Source organism: Sorex fumeus, unplaced genomic scaffold (assembly GCF_029834395.1).
Source record: "Sorex fumeus unplaced genomic scaffold, SorFum_2.1 ptg000007l, whole genome shotgun sequence".
NCBI lineage: Eukaryota > Metazoa > Chordata > Mammalia > Eulipotyphla > Soricidae > Sorex > Sorex fumeus.
In genome coordinates, this window is record NW_026606064.1 from 47593941 (window position 1) to 47610890 (window position 16950).

The following is a 16950-nucleotide window of genomic DNA, read 5'->3' on the forward strand; positions in this document are numbered from 1 at the left end:
TCTAAGAATTTTCTGAGGGATTATTTTAAGTCTTTGTAGTACTTTGGGTAGGATTGATTAATGTCATTTTAATGTTAATGCTCCAATTCTGAACATGGAATATTTTTCCATTGTAGTTTTCAGTAAATAAATCTTCTGCTTCTTTTAAGTTGATTCTTAAAAGAATTTTATGTTGTGTGTGTGTGTTTTGTACCACACCTGGTTAAGGACTCCTGGCTCTGTGCTCAGCAGGTACTCCGAGCAGGACTCTAGAGGTCATATGTAGTGTTGGATTTGAACAGGGTTGACCAAATCAAACACTTTACTTATTGTTCTATTGCTCTGATCCTGCAATATATTTTTGTTTAATGATATTGTAGCCTGCCTCTTTACTAGATAGGTTTATTGTTTTTGGAACTTTTGGCGTCCGAACTCGCAAAGCAGTGCAGAGATGCGATCAAGGAAGAACTCAAAGAGAGAAGAGCAGAAGTGCTGGTAGACGCAGCAGAAGCTGGGAAAAGTATTCGTAACGCTCGCCTGTCCTTCGCCAACTGCAAGACCAAGATGACTGCCCTCTGATGTCCTTATGGATCTATCACATCTTCCAGAAGGGCAATGGAGAAGATTATCCATGACTTCTACTCAAATCTCTTCGATAGCCATGTCCACCTGCCGACATACCAAATTCCACAGAATAGATATGTCGTTCTCAATGTTCTCCCTTCCGAAATCCGACATGCCATTTTGTCAGTAAAGAAACGAACAGCACCCGGCCCAGACAAGGTCAGACCTGAACACCTGAAGAACCTGCCGTCAGTACTCATCAATACACTGGCTCGGCTATTCACATGCTACCTGTCTGATTGCAAACTTCCGTCCCAAAGGAAAACCAGCAGGACTGTACTACTGTACAAGAAGGGAGACATCCACAACATTGGCAACTATTGCCTGATCTGCCTGTTGTCTGTCATCTACAACTTGTTCACTCGAGTCATCCTGAATAGGATTGGCAGAACACTAGATGAAGGACAACCATGCGAGCAAGCCGGGTTCCACAAAGGATTCAGCACCATTGACCATATCCACACGATAACCAAGCTCATTGAGGTTTCTCGCGAGTTCAAGATGCCGCTCTGTCTAACATTCATTGATTTAAAGAAGGCCATTGAAGCCCTAGCCAATCAGGGCATTCAAACTCATCAGGATCCTCCATGAGCTGTATTACGGATTCATTACCAGATCTCACCATTCTACCACGAAGTTATCATCTATGTGAAGAGAGGGGTTCGGCAGGATGATAACATTTCACCGAAACTCTTCAGTGCCACCCTCGAGAACATCATGCGACGACTGGAATGGGAAGGAATGGGAGTGAAGATAATGGTCAGCAACTACACCACCTCCGCTTTGCTGATGACATCATTCTAATAACACCAAATATTAGCCAAGCAGCACAAATGCTGGCCAACTTCGACCGTGAGTGTGGAAAGGTCAGACTACAGCTGAATCTTACAAAGACAATGTTTATGAGAAACAGCCTCGTTCCTGACACTCCATTTGCTCTCAATGGAATGACCATCTCCGAATGCAACAGTTATGTGTACCTAGGTCGAGAAGTCAACGTGACAAATGACCTGGCACCTTAGCTGTGCAGGAGGAAGAGAGCGGCTTGGAATACCTTCAAGAGCTTCGAAGAAATAGCTAAGAGGATGAAGAACCTCCGGCTCTGGGCACATCTCTTTGATTCCACTGTTCTTCCTGTGTTAACATATGCTTCAGAGACCTAGGCCCTAGGCAAACAGGATGAGAATGCTATTTGGGTCTCCCAAAGAGGAATTGAAAGAGCTATGCTTGGAGTATCACGTTTCACTCAAATGAGAGAATTTGGAGTTTCCAGTTGATGATCAAGAATCAGGGACGATTTCTTGTTTGCCAAGGCATCAAAAATCAGATGGGCTGGTCACGTAATGAGATTTAGAGACGATCGTTGGACTAGAGCTGTTACCGACTGGATTCCACAGGACGTGAAAAGACCGCGTGGCTGCCCACCTACCAGATGGTCAGACTTCTTCATCAAGATCATGAACGATTGGTTTGAGGCTCTTCGTGTTCCTAGAGTGAACAGATGCCATTGGGCTACACTAGCACACGCGACAGGGACAAATGGAGACGTTATTGGCGCCTACTTGAGCAAATCGACGATTAATGGGAAGTCAAGTGATCAAGTGATTGTAGTCTGCCTCTTTACTAGATAGGTTTATTGTTTTTGGAACTTTTGGCGGCTGACTTATTTAGCATGTATAATTTTCATTCTATCTGCAAATAGTTAAAATAAAACTAGTTTGTTCTTTTCAATTTGAATTTTCAGATTTACTCTTATCCTTTTTGGGACTATTTTTCTTTTTTTCCCTTTTTATTTTTTCATTCTTTTTTAAATTTCTTTTTCATGTCTAATTGCTATGGCAAAAACTTCTATGCTATATTGAATAATAGTAAGAGTCATTATCCTTGCCATATACATGAGCTCTTGATTCATTACATGGTGCCCTATAGTTTATATTTTTGTTTTTTGTTAATATTTTACAAAAATATCTTACCCCCCCCCTTCCAAATAGGGATTCTCCCCCTTTTCTAGAAGACCGTTTAATGCTGCCTGCAGTTGGTTTAGTACCTATGAACTTCTTTAGCTCCTTTTTTTATCTGTAGAGATTTGAGTGATAATTTAGGTAGAGTATTCTCATTTGGATTTCTTATTTCATTCAGTGTTTTGGCTATATCATACCTTTCCTTTCTGACTTACAGGCTTCATTTGATAGGTGTCTTGTTAATTTTATGGGGATTACCTTATATGTAAATTCTAGCTTTTTCCCTTATTCTTTGAGAATTTTACCTTTACCTTAATTTTTACCATTTTAATGGCAGTGTCTCAGTGTTCTTCTATTTGAATTGGTTTGAAAGTTTTTGTGTTTTTTTGGGAGGGAATGTCACACCCATTTAGGACTTAACAGGCAAGGTATTTGGGACTTATTCCTGGCTTTATGCTCAGAGATCACTCTTGACTGGGCTTGAGGAACTTTAGGGAATGCTAGAGATTGAACCCAGGTTGCTGTATGCAAGGCAAGTAACCTACCCACTGTACTGACGTTCCAGTCATGTTCAGAAGTTTTGGAGCTGCTTTTATATGGATTTATGACTAGTCCTCAGGAAAATTCTTGGCTGTAATATTTGCGGCCAATAACTGTTCTCTATTTTCTCCCTTCTTTCCTTCTGGAACCCTTATCATGTGAATGTAATTCCTTTTGGTGCTGTCCATAAATATATTTTTATTTTTGTTTCCTTTAAAAAAATTTGTTTTGTGTAGTAGCCTGAGTGTATAACAGCAGGGCACTTGCTTTGCATGTGTCTGAACCAATGCCCAGCACTGTATATGATCTCTCCAGCTCGGCAGGTACTAAACCCTAAGTACCACTGGATGTGGCCTAAAAGCAAATATATATATATATATATATATATAAAATAATTTTGTGTATCTTGTTCTTAATTACACTGATTGGTTATCTTGGCTCCTATCATGCTACTGCTTAGCCCCTCTTTTGTTTTTCTTAAGTCACTTACTATATTTTATATGTCAGTGATTTCTGACTGAAATTTTCACAGGATTTTTCTTTCTTTTTCTTTTTCTTTTCTTTTCCTTTCCTTTTGCCTGTATCTTCTGTTGCTTTTCTCTGTTTAATGAATGATCTTTTTTGTGAAAGGAGTGGTGATGTCAGTCCATCCCCAACAATGCTCAGGGCTTATTCCTGACTTTGTGCTCATGGATCACTCCTGATTGTGCTCAGGGGACCGTATTAGGTGCCAGGGATAGACCAGTTGGCTGTGTGCCAGGCAAGTGGTTTAATCCCTGTACTCTTTTTCTGGCTATCAATGAACAGTCTTACCATTGTTATATTGAAATCTTCATCAAGTTGTTTAGACAGTTCTTGTATGCCTGGGTTTCTTTTGTGGCTTTTTGTCTTATCTACCAATATAGGTAAATTCCTGCAGTTAGTGTGTGATATGAAACATATCTTATGAAAATAAGGAGAATCCAGTTAGTGTAGGTGTTGATGACAGTGTTTAGTTCCCACTCACAGGTTCTACCAGAGACTGGGATTGTGTTGGTCTGGATTGCTGCTGTTAATTCATGGTCACAAGCTTACTGTTACAGTTTTGTCCCTAAGTTCAGGTAGACCAGTGTTCTGTCTTAGAATTTGCAGTTGCTAGTGTTTGATAGTGACTATGGTGTTAGTATTCCATGTGTTGGGCAATAAATAGGGTTTCTCTTCAGCTTTACACCAAACAGGCAAGGTAACTACTAGAATATTTTCTTTTGCCAGGCTGTTAATATATTGCCTTGCCCAAGCCAGTCTGGGATAGCTTTGACTTTGAGTTTTACCAGGCCTGGGTTCCAATCAAATATTCTCTTGTTTGTACAAGGATTGCATATAGGCAGAGCCAGCAGTGGTAGGTTGTTGCCTGCTTTCTTTAGTCTCTTCTAGCCCCTTCTGACTCCTGACCTACACTCAGTCAGGTATAGATTGAGACGGTGCTTGATTAGTATCACTTGAAACAGAGAGATGTCATGCACCCACCGTAGCTCCAAACTCAGCTTGCAAGGGCAGAATTTGCTCAAACAACTTCTCATTCCGAAGAGATTCAGAGTTTTGTGGTACCCTTGCACAGGACTGCTGAAATATACCTGCTACAAGTGCCAACCCTGAATAAATTGTTTTAATGGTTACTTCCTGATAATTTTTTATAAGGGAAGAGTCTTAAGATTGGAATGCTGGCTTTGGCTCACACCTCTCTTTTTCCAGAGCAAAACTCTGCTGTGCCTTAACCCACTCATGGGGTTTTATAAGCTCCTTAGCTTTCAAGTTGGCTGCTGTTCCTTAATTCACACTGGAGGATCTTTTAGAGGCTGGGCTCTCCAGTAAACTTTCTCAGTGAGTTCCACTGTATTTAATTAAATATAGCAGAATTCTTTGTTTAATTTTGTTTTTGATGCAGTTTTGTTGTGGTAAACTTAGGAATGCTTTCAGATATTGCCGTTCTTCAATCTTGGCCCCACCTCCTGCTGCTTTCATTAAATAATAATATACATTAGATTTTCCATTTATTTATTTGTCTTGTTGTCTTTATAATATCTTCATTATACTACATGGAAATATTTTTAATAGGTTTATTTTTTTTATCTTTAAAATTTGTTTGTTCCCCTCCCTTTATTGTTTGTGATGTTAATGTTGTAAAGACTTGCACACATGCTTGACATTGGTGCTCTTACATTTTTAGCTGTGCTCTTATTGCATTGGGGGAAGTCACACTTCATGTGGTGCTTGTATACTTGGCTGTAGCAGTTACTAATATTTGCACTTCTTTAGATGCAGTGCTTTCACATGTGCTTCCTTAGTTGATGCACACTGTTGTGGCTGTAGACTTATGCACACTTGTGTGTAGCACTTGCATATTTATTGGGGTTCAGGCTGAGTGTTGTGCTCCTTTTTGTGGGCTTTTAAACACCTGGCTGTCGACTGGCCAAAATTGCTTTTAACAACAAGGACCACTAATAGTAGAGTTTCTTGTGTGTGGAGGACACCAAGAATATGAACTTGTGACCTTATGCTTGCAGTGCAGCCATTACAGGTCCTTGTGCTATTCTTTTAGGCCCTTAGTAGATAAACACACACACACACACACACACACACACACATTTAGGTTTTTTTAACTATATTGTAGTAAAATCTTTCTTCATCTAGTAGAAATAATCTTGCTTTCCTAGGATTATTCTAAGTATAAACTCTTAGTGAAGTATAGTCAAACTATCAGTGACTGTACCTTATTTCAGTTATTACACCCAAATCTGTGAGATTGACGATAGTAAATTTCAAAACATGAGAGAAGAATACTGATTAGAACTAACATGCCACCTACAAAGTTTGTAAAATGTGAAATAAAAACTTAAAAGGGAGGAGGGGTAAGTGAGAGAGCTTAAATAGTAGAAAGCAGAGTGCAGACCTTGCTTAGATGAGATCCTGAGTTCAGTGCCTGACATCACATGTTCTGCCTCTTTCAGGGTTTCTGGGTGTAACCTTGGTGGTTCTTAGGCACTGCCAGATGTGGGAGTTCGTCCAGGTTTATATTTTATATATTTGTTATAAAAAGACAAATAAATGTCAATCAGAGATATTGTTGTTGATTATCCTACAGTATGCTAGTTTACACATTGCAGTAAGATTAATCTTTTTGTCCTAGGGATTTTCATGTTATGCTGACTCTAGAATTTATGCAGTGCTCAGATTAAAATCCTTACCAAGTGAAGCTCCAGGATTGAGGAGAAATAGTGTATATTCAGACTTTGGCACTTTGCCACACTGTCTTCTAAAAATCTGAATCAGTGCATCCTGGCACTCATTAGTGCCAAGAAAAATCACATAGAAAAAACTATGTGTTTTTTCTCATCCACTTGCCACTTGTGTAAGTTTCTAAATGATTCGTCTTTTAATTCTGTAAAAAATTTTTTTTCTGATTACCTTAAAAATTACATTGCTAATCTTTGTTTAAGCTATCAATTATATATAAAATGTAGATTTTAAAGTAAATTAAATTTTTATTTATTTATTTTGTACTTTTGAGGATTTAATCTAGGATCTTAGATATGGAGACATATGCTCTGCCACTGAGTCATATCCCTGGAGAGATATAGAACTTTGTTAGTAGGTGCTATTTATCTTGTTGCTCTTTATCTTTGACCAATAGTAGTTTGTTAAGGATGAAATTTAAACTATGATTGAATATTAGAAATATATACTTGTACAACAGACAAAACCATCACTCTGGTAATAATCAGATTGGCTGAATAGAAAATGAGTGACTGAATCTGGAAAGACTGTCTAGAAAAGATCTCTCGTAACCTTCCTGCATGTTTATTATGATCTTTGAGAGTGAAATATTCTGCTTTTAAAGGAGGAAATAAAAATAAATCTCGTGTAGTTTTTTTTTTGAGAAAGGTAATTGAACTAGATGCTATTTTATAGCCTTTAACTGTGTTATATTTCTGATACAAAGAAACTACATGCAATATAGATCTTTTAATATTCATCTAGAACATGTTTTTCAACACTGGCACTTTTGAATTGGGGCCAGATAATTCTTTGTTATGGTACCTATCCTGGATACTGAAGGACATGTAGCAGAATTACTGACCCTGTCTCACTAGCAGCTTTCCCCTTTCTTACTTGTGAAAACTGAGGACAGTGCGACATATTGAAGCAAGAAAAGAAGACTCCACAACCTTCCCATTTGAACTGAATGCAATAATGCAATAATAGGAGCAGTTTGATACTTAAAGATTCACAACTGTGCGACATCTTATTATCTAGTTCTTACTCTGGAGAACCTGGCAGGCTACCAAAAGTATCCTGCCCACATGGCAGAATCTGGCAAACTCCCCGTGGCATATTCAGTATTCCAAAAACTAGTAACAATGATGGGTCTCATTCTCCTGACCCTGAAAGAGCCTCGAATGTGGCACTTTTTAAAATCTCAGGGAGAGGACGAAGGAGCCATTTCTGGGGCCTGCTCGAGGCAATCAATGAACAACAGGATAACAGTGATACAGTGATAGTTAAGTATTTTAGAGTAATTATTTTATTTTTAAAACAGGTTTAGCGTAGGTTAGACTCCACTTAGAATTTAATTGTTCTGAAACGAAAAGATTTTTGGACTTTATTTTGTTTGTAAGTCATCACTCAGATGTTTATTAGATTCTACTTGCAATGTCTCTGAACTTTGAAACCGCTGTCTGTCTCCTACATTCTAACTGCTTTCTTCTGCTCTAAAATGTTAGCGATAAAACATCACCTCAGGCTGGTTAAATTAAAAAAAACCAGAACTTAGTGTTCAGCATGTCACTTGATTTTGTTTTTTCCCTAAAGTGAATTGAAGCATAATGTAGATTTCACTTGATAGGTAAAATTTACCTATTTGGTAGGTAAAAGTTAGTAATTTGCTTTCAGCTTTTAAATTCCCATTTGTTTTCAGTATTTTCTCAGGTGATATTATGTAATATCTAAGAGTGGAAGTTCTAATCAAACAAAAAGTTTATGGATTATATGGAAAAATTAGTTGCATAATAGTGCTGTTTTGGTTGCAGCTCTTGGATTTACTTGCAGGAAATAAATTAAGTACCTAATAATTTTTTTTTTTTGCTTTTTTGGGTCACATCTGGCAACGCACAGGGGTTACTCCCGGCTCTGCACTCAGGAATTAATCCTGGCGGTGCTCAGGGGACCATATGGGATGCTGGGAATCGAACCTGGGTGGGCTGCGTGCAAGGCAAACGCCCTACCCACTGTGCTATCTCTCCAGCCCCAAGTACCTAATAATTATTAAGTACCTCTCATATATAGAAAAAACTATGGTATTCTTGAGTATGTGTGAAATGTTAAAAAAACCCTGAAAAAATAAGTAGGTGTTTATGAACTGATACAGAAAGCAGTTCAGATATTGTTACTTGAGAACTGTGGTTACATTTGTGTAAAGGTAAGGTAAAGGTAAAGGCCCTCCCGTTGATCGTCGATTTGCTCGAGCGGGCCCAGTAACGTCTCCATTGGAGACTTTGTTGTTACTGTGTTTGGCATATCGACTACTCTCGGTAGCTTGCCGGACTCTCCGAGAGGGGTGGAGGAATCGAACTCGGGTCGGCCATGTTGGCCGCTTGTAAGGCAGACGCCCTACCCGCTGTGCTAGGGAAAATGTGTTACCAGATGAATATAGTATGTGTTTGCTTATACATATATACAGAAATGCTTGTTTCCTTAGTATATATTTAACAGAATTATTGATAGAATCTCTTGACACAATAAGTGGACATTGAAAATATGGAAACTAGAATCTTTTTTTTTTTTTGTTTTTGCTTTTTGGGTCACATCTGGTAACGGGTTACTCCTGGCTCTGCACTCAGGAGTTACTCCTGGCGGTGCTCAGGGGACCATATGGGATGCTGGGAATCGAACCCGGGTTGGCCGCGTGCAAGGCAAATGCCCTACCCACTGTGCTGTTTCTCCAGCCCCGGAAACTAGAATCTCTTGGAACAATAAGTGGACGTTGAAAATATGGACACTTGACTCAGGGAGACTTCTAGTTTCTGCTTTACCTTTCAGTTCTTTCTTGTTATTTTATTTATTTAAAAGGTTTTAAAGCTATATTATAGAATTGTAATTGTAATGTATCATCATATTAAGTTGTTATACATTTCTAAGGTTGTTCAGATTATGTCCGTAAAATATATAATATCTGTAATGTTATATATAATAGTCTGAAAACAAAAATTTTGGCAGATTAGTAAGTAAAGTACAACTCATTAGAGAAAGTGGACAAATACAGTAAACAATTTTTAAAAGATTGTTCAGACTCTGATAAACACATTAATCTCTCTTTTACTAACCAGCAATTAGTAGTCTGTTAACCAAAAGCACAAGTTATTGTTTCACACAACTCAAGTATTCAACTCTTTAAAGCCTAACAGTGCCAAGTCTAGTTGAGAATGTAGTAAAATAGGAGGTTTCACACACTGGGAAGAGGGTAGTAATTGGTATAGCACTTAGGTAAGTAAATTGGTTCTATGACAAAATTAAGATGCATATATCTGACAGTTTTAGTTCTAAATGTATACTTCAGAGCAATTTTGAACTTTGTTGCATCATTGTAATAATGGAATTGGAAATAACCTATGATTTCATGATTAAGGGAGTTACATAGTAAATTCCGGTGTATTGACACAGTGGAATACCATAACCAGTAAAATGAAAACAGTCATTATGGGATAAAAGTAATTCATTTGCAGAAGGACTGGTAGAAAGTCATTATTTTTTAAAAAAAACTTTTTTTTTTTTGCTGCAGATTATGTTTTTATTTAATTTCACCTGACATGCTTTATTATTTGTAGAGGGATTGTTGATACAGTGTGTGAGGGCATGAATGGGCTTGCACAGAATACTTTCCTCATGGATATTGCTGAGTCCCTTGATGTTTTTGGAGACAGATGACCCCCCTCCCCACACACATACCCCTCACCCCAATTTTTTTTTAAATAGGGGCCACAATAGTGGTCCTTGACCTAAGAGATCTAGGGGGGCAACCCTTTGTCACACCCATAGGTGCTCTGGTTCCAACAGTGCTAGTTTGGGGAGTCTAGTTCCGGGTCCTGCATGTGCCTCGCATGTGCTGCCCCACTTAAGCATGGCTCTGTCCTGCACAGTATGTATCCTAAGGAGAGGTGATTTTGACTTTATTTTCCTGATTGCTAAAAAAAAAAAACTTTTAATGTTTTAAAATTTAATTTTAAATTTTTATTTTTTTAATTGAGTCACCGTGAGAAAAGTCATTCTTTAAAAAATTTAAAACATAAAGTAACTAAAGATATTGGACACATGTCTTTAACCAAAGCATCTGACAGGAATAATGTACACCAGCTTCAGGTAGTGATTATATCTAGAGAAGAGGGAAGAATGGGATAATACTAAAGACTACAGCTTATGTCCTCTTAAAAGTGAAGGATCAGAAATACCTGTATTAAGCTATTAATTGTCTGGATGGTCAATTGAAATATAGCTGTAAAATGGTGCATTGAAACTTGTTGAAAAGTCATAGTATTACTTGTATTCCTTTTCCATAGCAAAGTGTGAAGAACATATTAAGTAATTGTATAATTTATTTTCTGGTTTTATGTGTTTACATTCTTAAACAAAACTCTGCTTTTCCTTTTCAGACAGCATGTTTTCGTGAAGAAAGGGATGTTTTAGTGAATGGAGACAACAAATGGATTACAACATTGCACTATGCTTTCCAGGATGACAATAATTTAGTAAGAATCATTTTTAAGTGTTTTTGCATCCTTTTAAATTATTTTGAGGGCAAGATATAGCATTATTTTTTGTTATATTTTTGTAATTGTAGATGTTATATACAGTAACCACTGAATTTCACAGAATATAAGTTGTTTATTTTATGTGACTTAGCTCCTCTATAATTTATATCTTTTCATTGGTATTATTAAAAATACTTTGTAATTTGAAACATTTATATGTTTAGGAAATACAGAGGATTTTATTTTGGGGGGGTGTTGGGTCACACCCAGCAGTGCTCTGGGCTTACTTCTCACTCCTGGCAGTACTTAGGGGGTCATATGGGATACTGGGGATTGAACTGGGTCAGCAACGTGCAAGGCAACTGCCCTATCCATTGTACTGTCATACTGACCCCCAAAGGATTTTTCTTTTGTTTTCATTTTTGTTTTTTGTTATTATTTATTTATTGAATCACCGTGAGAACAATTACAAAGCTTTCAGGTTTAAATCTCAGTCATACAATGATCAAACACCTATCCCTTCACCAGTGCACATTTTCCACCACCAAGAACCCCAATACACCCTCACCCCAGCCTCCCCCTGCCTATGAGGCAGATGAATTCCACTTAACTCTCTACTTTGATTACATTCATTATTTTGACAAAAGATGCACCATTATTATTTGAAATTTCCCCCCAACAATCAGACCGCTAAAAAGGCAATGTTAGATCATTTGTTTTCTGTTGCTGTTTATGAAGAGCATATGATGTCACGTGGGTGCGATAGTGGCCCTGCAATTTTGGATTTCTGATATTTAATTAAGTCTGGAGGGATTTCTGCCAAAAGCTGCAGGGTTCCGAGATTGGTTTGTGTGCCTCTGGAAACATGGTTAGCTACCTCTGCATTTCTTTCCACAAATGTGCTCCCCGATGGAAATGCTGCTCCCACCCACCAGTTGCCTCAGTGAGAGGAGCATTTTCAATTTTTTAAAAATATTTTTAGGTTTTGGGCCATATCTGGCAATGCTCAGGGGTTACTCCTAGCTCTACACTCAGGAATTACTCTTGACAGTGCTTGGGGGAGCGTATAGGATGCTGGGGATAGAACCTGGGTCAGCGACATATAAGACAAGTGCCCTACCCACTGTACTATTGCTCAGACCCCAGGACATGCTTTTCATATTCAGGTTTACAGTACTGGTGCTGATAGGATTTCATGCATAACATTTTACACCATTGTTGTGGTATTCCCTTCCCTGTCTTATTCCCACCAACCCCCAGTTGCAAACTTCATACTGAAGATCAGTTCTCATGTTCTTTCTTTCAGTTACCATTGGACATTTTTTAATCCACTGTTGTTTCTTTATATTTCACATTTGAAAAAGGTCATTCTGTGTTATTCTCTCTCCCTCCAACTAACTTCACTCAGCATAGTACTCCTCATATCTATCTAAAGTAGCAACAACTTGCATGATTTTATTCTTTTTTAATGACTGAGTAGCAGTCCATTGTACATATGTTCCATATTTTCCTTATCCAGTCATCTGTTTTTGGACATTTGGGTTGTTTCTAGATTTTGGCTATCGTGGAGAATGCTGCAAGGAACATAGGAGTGCAAATGACTTCTCCATTGTGTTTTTGAATCTTGGGGCACATTCCAAGAAGTGGAATTAGTGGATCAGTTCCTAGTTTGGGTTTTGGAGCCAGACCTCATTATGCTCAGGGGTTGCTCCTTGCTCTACATTAAAAATTTACTACTCCTGATGGGGCTTGGGGAACCATATAGATGCCAGTTATCAAACCGAGGTCAGCTGTGTTCAAGATATGTGCCCTACATTCTGTACTATGGCTCTAGCCTTAGCCCAGTCTTTGGTATGTTTTGTAATTTGGTCACTGCTTCCTTTGAGGTCTGGAAGCCTCTTAATTTAATGTCTCATTAGTATGTCTTTGTTTTTGTTTGGACAATGACATTGCCTCCTTAAAAATGCCTCTTCAATGTTGTGAAGAGTTCTGACTCTGCTTTCCTAAGTGTAACATGGATTCTGGTATAATATTGAGGTATTTTCTTTAGTCCAGTTTGATTTGGCTTTTATGCATGGTGTTAGAAAGGGGTTTGGGTTCTTTCTTTTCTTTGGGAGAGGGGCGGCACTTGGTGGTACTCCAGGGTTCTCGTTCTGTGCTCAGGTATCACTCCTGGCAGTCTTGGCGTACATATGGGGTGCCAGGGATTGAACCCGAGTTGGCCACATGCAAGGCAAACATATTACCAATTGTACTATTGCTCCAGTCCCATGAATTCATTTTTTTTTTTTTTTTTTGCATTTGGACAACTGGTTTTCCCAGCACCGCTTGTTGAAGGTGCTTCCCTTGCTCCACTTCAAACTTTTGCTCTTTGTCAAAGATTGACTGTACACCTGGGAATCTGTCTCTGTATTTTCAGTTCTATTCCGTTGATCTATTCCATTGATCTGGGGGTCTGTCTTTATTTCAGTACCATACTGTTTTAGTCATTACTGCTTTATATAGTTCAGTTTGAAATTGGGGAAAGTGATGCCTCCATCCTCTTTTTCCTGGGGATTGCTTTGGCTATTAGGGATGAGGGGTATTTATTGTTCCATATGAATTTCAGGATTACTTGATCTATTTCTTTTAAAAATGGGTATCCTTATAGGAACTTCATAGTATCTGTATGTTTTGCAGAGAGTTGCAGTTTTGGCTATGTTAATCCTCCCAATTCATGATCAAGGGATATGTTTTTACTTCCTTGTGCCCTCTTTTATTTCTTTTATGTTTTATAGGTTTTATAGGTTTTTTTTTAATAGCTCTTCTTTAGTTAAGAGAATTTTTTAAGTATTTGATTTTCTGGTGCACGATTGTAAAAGGGATTTAAAAAAGTCATCTCTCTTTTATTTCATCTTATGCATATAGGAAAGCCTTGGACTTCTTTGTGTTAATTTTTAGCCCTCAAATTTACAAATTTATTGTTTCTAGGAGCTTTTTTTAGAGTTTTGAGGATTTTCTAAATATAATATTATGTCATCAGCAAATAGTGAGATCTTAACTCCTTTCTTTCCTATCTGGATTCCCTTAGTATCTTTTCTTACCTAATTTCTATGGCAAGTAATTTCAATGCTATATTGAGTAGAAGTGGTGAGAATAGGCAACCTTGTCTTGTGCCTGATCCTAGGGGGAAAGCTTTTCATTTTTACACATTGAGTATTATGTTTGCCGTGGGCTTTAACTATGTTGAGGAATGTTCTTTTAGTTCCCATCTTATTGAGAGTTTTTTTTTTTAATCAGGAATGGGTTATTGGATCTTATCAAATGTTTTCTGTACGTCTATTATTCTGATATTATGATTTTATTTTTTCTTTTATTTATATGGTGTATTACATTGATTGATTTGCATATGTTAAAACATTCTTGCATCCCAGGGATGAATCCTACTTGGTTATGGTGTATTATCTTTTTATAAATCGTTGGATCTGATTTTCTAGTACTTTGTCGTGGATCTTTGCATCTATGTTCATCAGGGATATCAGTCTGTAGTTTTTCCTTTTTTGTGCTGTCCTCTGTCAGTGTTCGGTATCAGGGTGATATTTCCCTGGTAGAAACTGTTTCAAAGTGTTTCTATTTCTTTGATTTCCTGAAAGAACTGGAATCAAGTTGGTAGTAGGCCCTCTTTTAAGATTTGGAAGAACTCACTAGTGAACCCATCTGAGAATAGGCTTTTATTTATTTATTTATTTATTTATTAAAATTTTTTATTAGTGAAACACCATGAGGTACAGTTGTAGACTTACAAATTTTTGTGCTTGGGTTTCAGTTATACAATGATCCAGTACCCATCCTTCCACCAGTGCCCATTCTCCATCATTTAGGCTTTTATTTTTGAGGAGACTTTTGATTACCATTTTAATTTCCTCAGTAGTAACTGGTTTGTTCAGGTGGTTTCCTATGTTGTCTTGGTTTTACGTTGGTAAGTTATAGGAATCCAAGAAATTACACGTTTCTTCTAGGTTCTCTCATTTTGTGGCATAAAGATTTTTAATGTAATCCCTGATGATCTTTTGAATTTCTGTGGTATCTGTTCTGATAGTCCCCTTTCATTTCTAATTCAGTTTATTAGAGTTTTTGTCTTACTTTGTGAGTTTACTAGTGGTTTATAAAGATTGCTGTTGTTATTGTTATTATTATTATTTTTAGAAGTAGCTCTTGAAGTTTTTGTTAATCCTTTGGCGTGCGGGTTTTTTTTTTTGGTAGCTCAGGTCATTAATTTCTGCTTAATTTCATTATTTTCTTTCTCCTGACTGCTTGGTCCTTTTATAGTATCTTAAGTCGTAAGCCATGCAGTTAGGTTATTTATGTTGGCCCTTTCTTCCTTCTTAATGTTTGCTTGCATTGCTAGGAACTTTCCTCTTAGCCATGCCTTTGCCGTGACCTATATATTCTGGTTGGTCATATATTTATTCTTGTTTGTTTCTAAGAATCTTTTGATTTCCTCTCTGATTTCCTCTGTTCCCAGTAGTTGTTCAGTAGTAATTTGTGTAATTTCTAATTTTTTGTTTTGGGGGGGATTTAGTGCTTTGTATATGTTTGCTAAGCACATCATTTCTTCTTTCCAAGCCATTGTTTCCTTGTTTAGTTTTACCTTAGTTTATTGATTCAGAGGAGATTTAAAAAAAGTATTGATGGACACTGGAGGAGGGATTGGTACTTGTTCATTGTATAATTGAAGCCCAAGCACAAAAATTTGTAAGTCTATAACTGTATCTCATGGTGTTTCACTAATAAAAAAAAAGTATTGAAATCTCTCACTACTTTTGTATTACTGTCAGTATCTTCCTTTTAAGTATTTGATGGTCATCACTAGGTGCATAAATGTTTAGGAGTGTGAGTTCTTCCCAGTGTTCATATTCTTTGATCATTAGGAAATGACCATCTCTGTCCTTTATGACTTTTTAACTTGAAAACTATGTTGTCTGATATGATTATGGACACCCCAGCCTTATTCAGAGGGTTGTTTCCTTGAAGTACTGTTTTCTAACCTTTGCTCAGCCTGTGTTTTTCCTGATTATTCAGATTTATCTCTGCAGACAGCAGGAATTTGAGTTCACTTTTCTATTCTATCATGTCAGTCTGTCTCATGTTAGGCCATTGACATGGAGCAAGATCACTGACATGTGGTAGTTTTTTGTCATCATTCTGTAGAAGTGATGTTTGTTTGAGGTTTGTTTTTTAAAAGAGTCTCTTTCATTCTTCTTTTAGAATTGACTTTGAGTTTATGAAGTTCCTGAGCTATTGCTTATTCATAAAGCTTTGTGTCGATCCTTCATTTCTGAAGGATAGTTCTGCTGAAGACAAAATTCTTGGTAATCATATTATTGATTTTTAACAACATTCCACCATTTTCTTGTGGCTTATAATGTCTGATATATGCCATAAATCTCAAGGATTGATTTTGCACGTGATTTTCTTATTTGATCTTGCTTTCAGTATTCTGTTTAAAGAATACTTTTTATTTTTTGGCTTTCATCATTCTGATTATGATATACCTAGGGTTTTTTTTTTTAATTTTTTTATTGGGTTTCACTTGGCTAGAACCTTTTAAGCTTCTTGAATTTGGGTGCCTCACTCCTCAACTTAGATAATTTCTCAGCTGTGATTCTACATATTCCTTTTTTTGGGGATTCTAGTAATTCTTAGGTTGTTTTTCTTGAATTTATCCCATAGCTCTTTGTGTGCTGTTCATTTGTTTTGAGACTTTTCCTCATTATTTGTAGTTTTTTGGTCTTTTTTTTTGAGATTTCCTGCATCTTGGATTTCATTTATCATTGACTTCTGACACTTTGCTTCTCAGGCTTTCCATTTCTTTTTTTTCTTTTTCTTTTTTTTTTTTTTTTTTGATTTCTGGTCACACTGGTGATGCGCAGTAACTCCTGGCTCTGCACTCAGGAGGTACTCCTGGCAGTGCTCAGGGGATCATATGGGATGCTGGGAATTGAACCCGGGTTGGCCGCATGCAAGGCAAAGGACCTACCCGCTGTGCTATCTCTCCAGCCTCTCCATTTCATTTTTTTATCATT

At 37.3% G+C, this 16950-nt stretch overlaps 1 protein-coding gene across 16 annotated transcripts in view; it reads left to right on the forward strand.

Annotated features, from left to right (window-relative positions):
* Positions 1-16950, forward strand: part of CDC42BPA (CDC42 binding protein kinase alpha) — a 309339-nt gene that overhangs the window by 101732 nt on the left and 190657 nt on the right. For all 16 annotated transcript variants that reach the window (XM_056137674.1, XM_056137749.1, XM_056137680.1 and 13 more), the window contains exon 4: positions 10787-10882. In XM_056137674.1, the coding sequence (XP_055993649.1) occupies positions 10787-10882 (96 nt within the window). The remainder of the gene's footprint in view (positions 1-10786; positions 10883-16950) is intronic.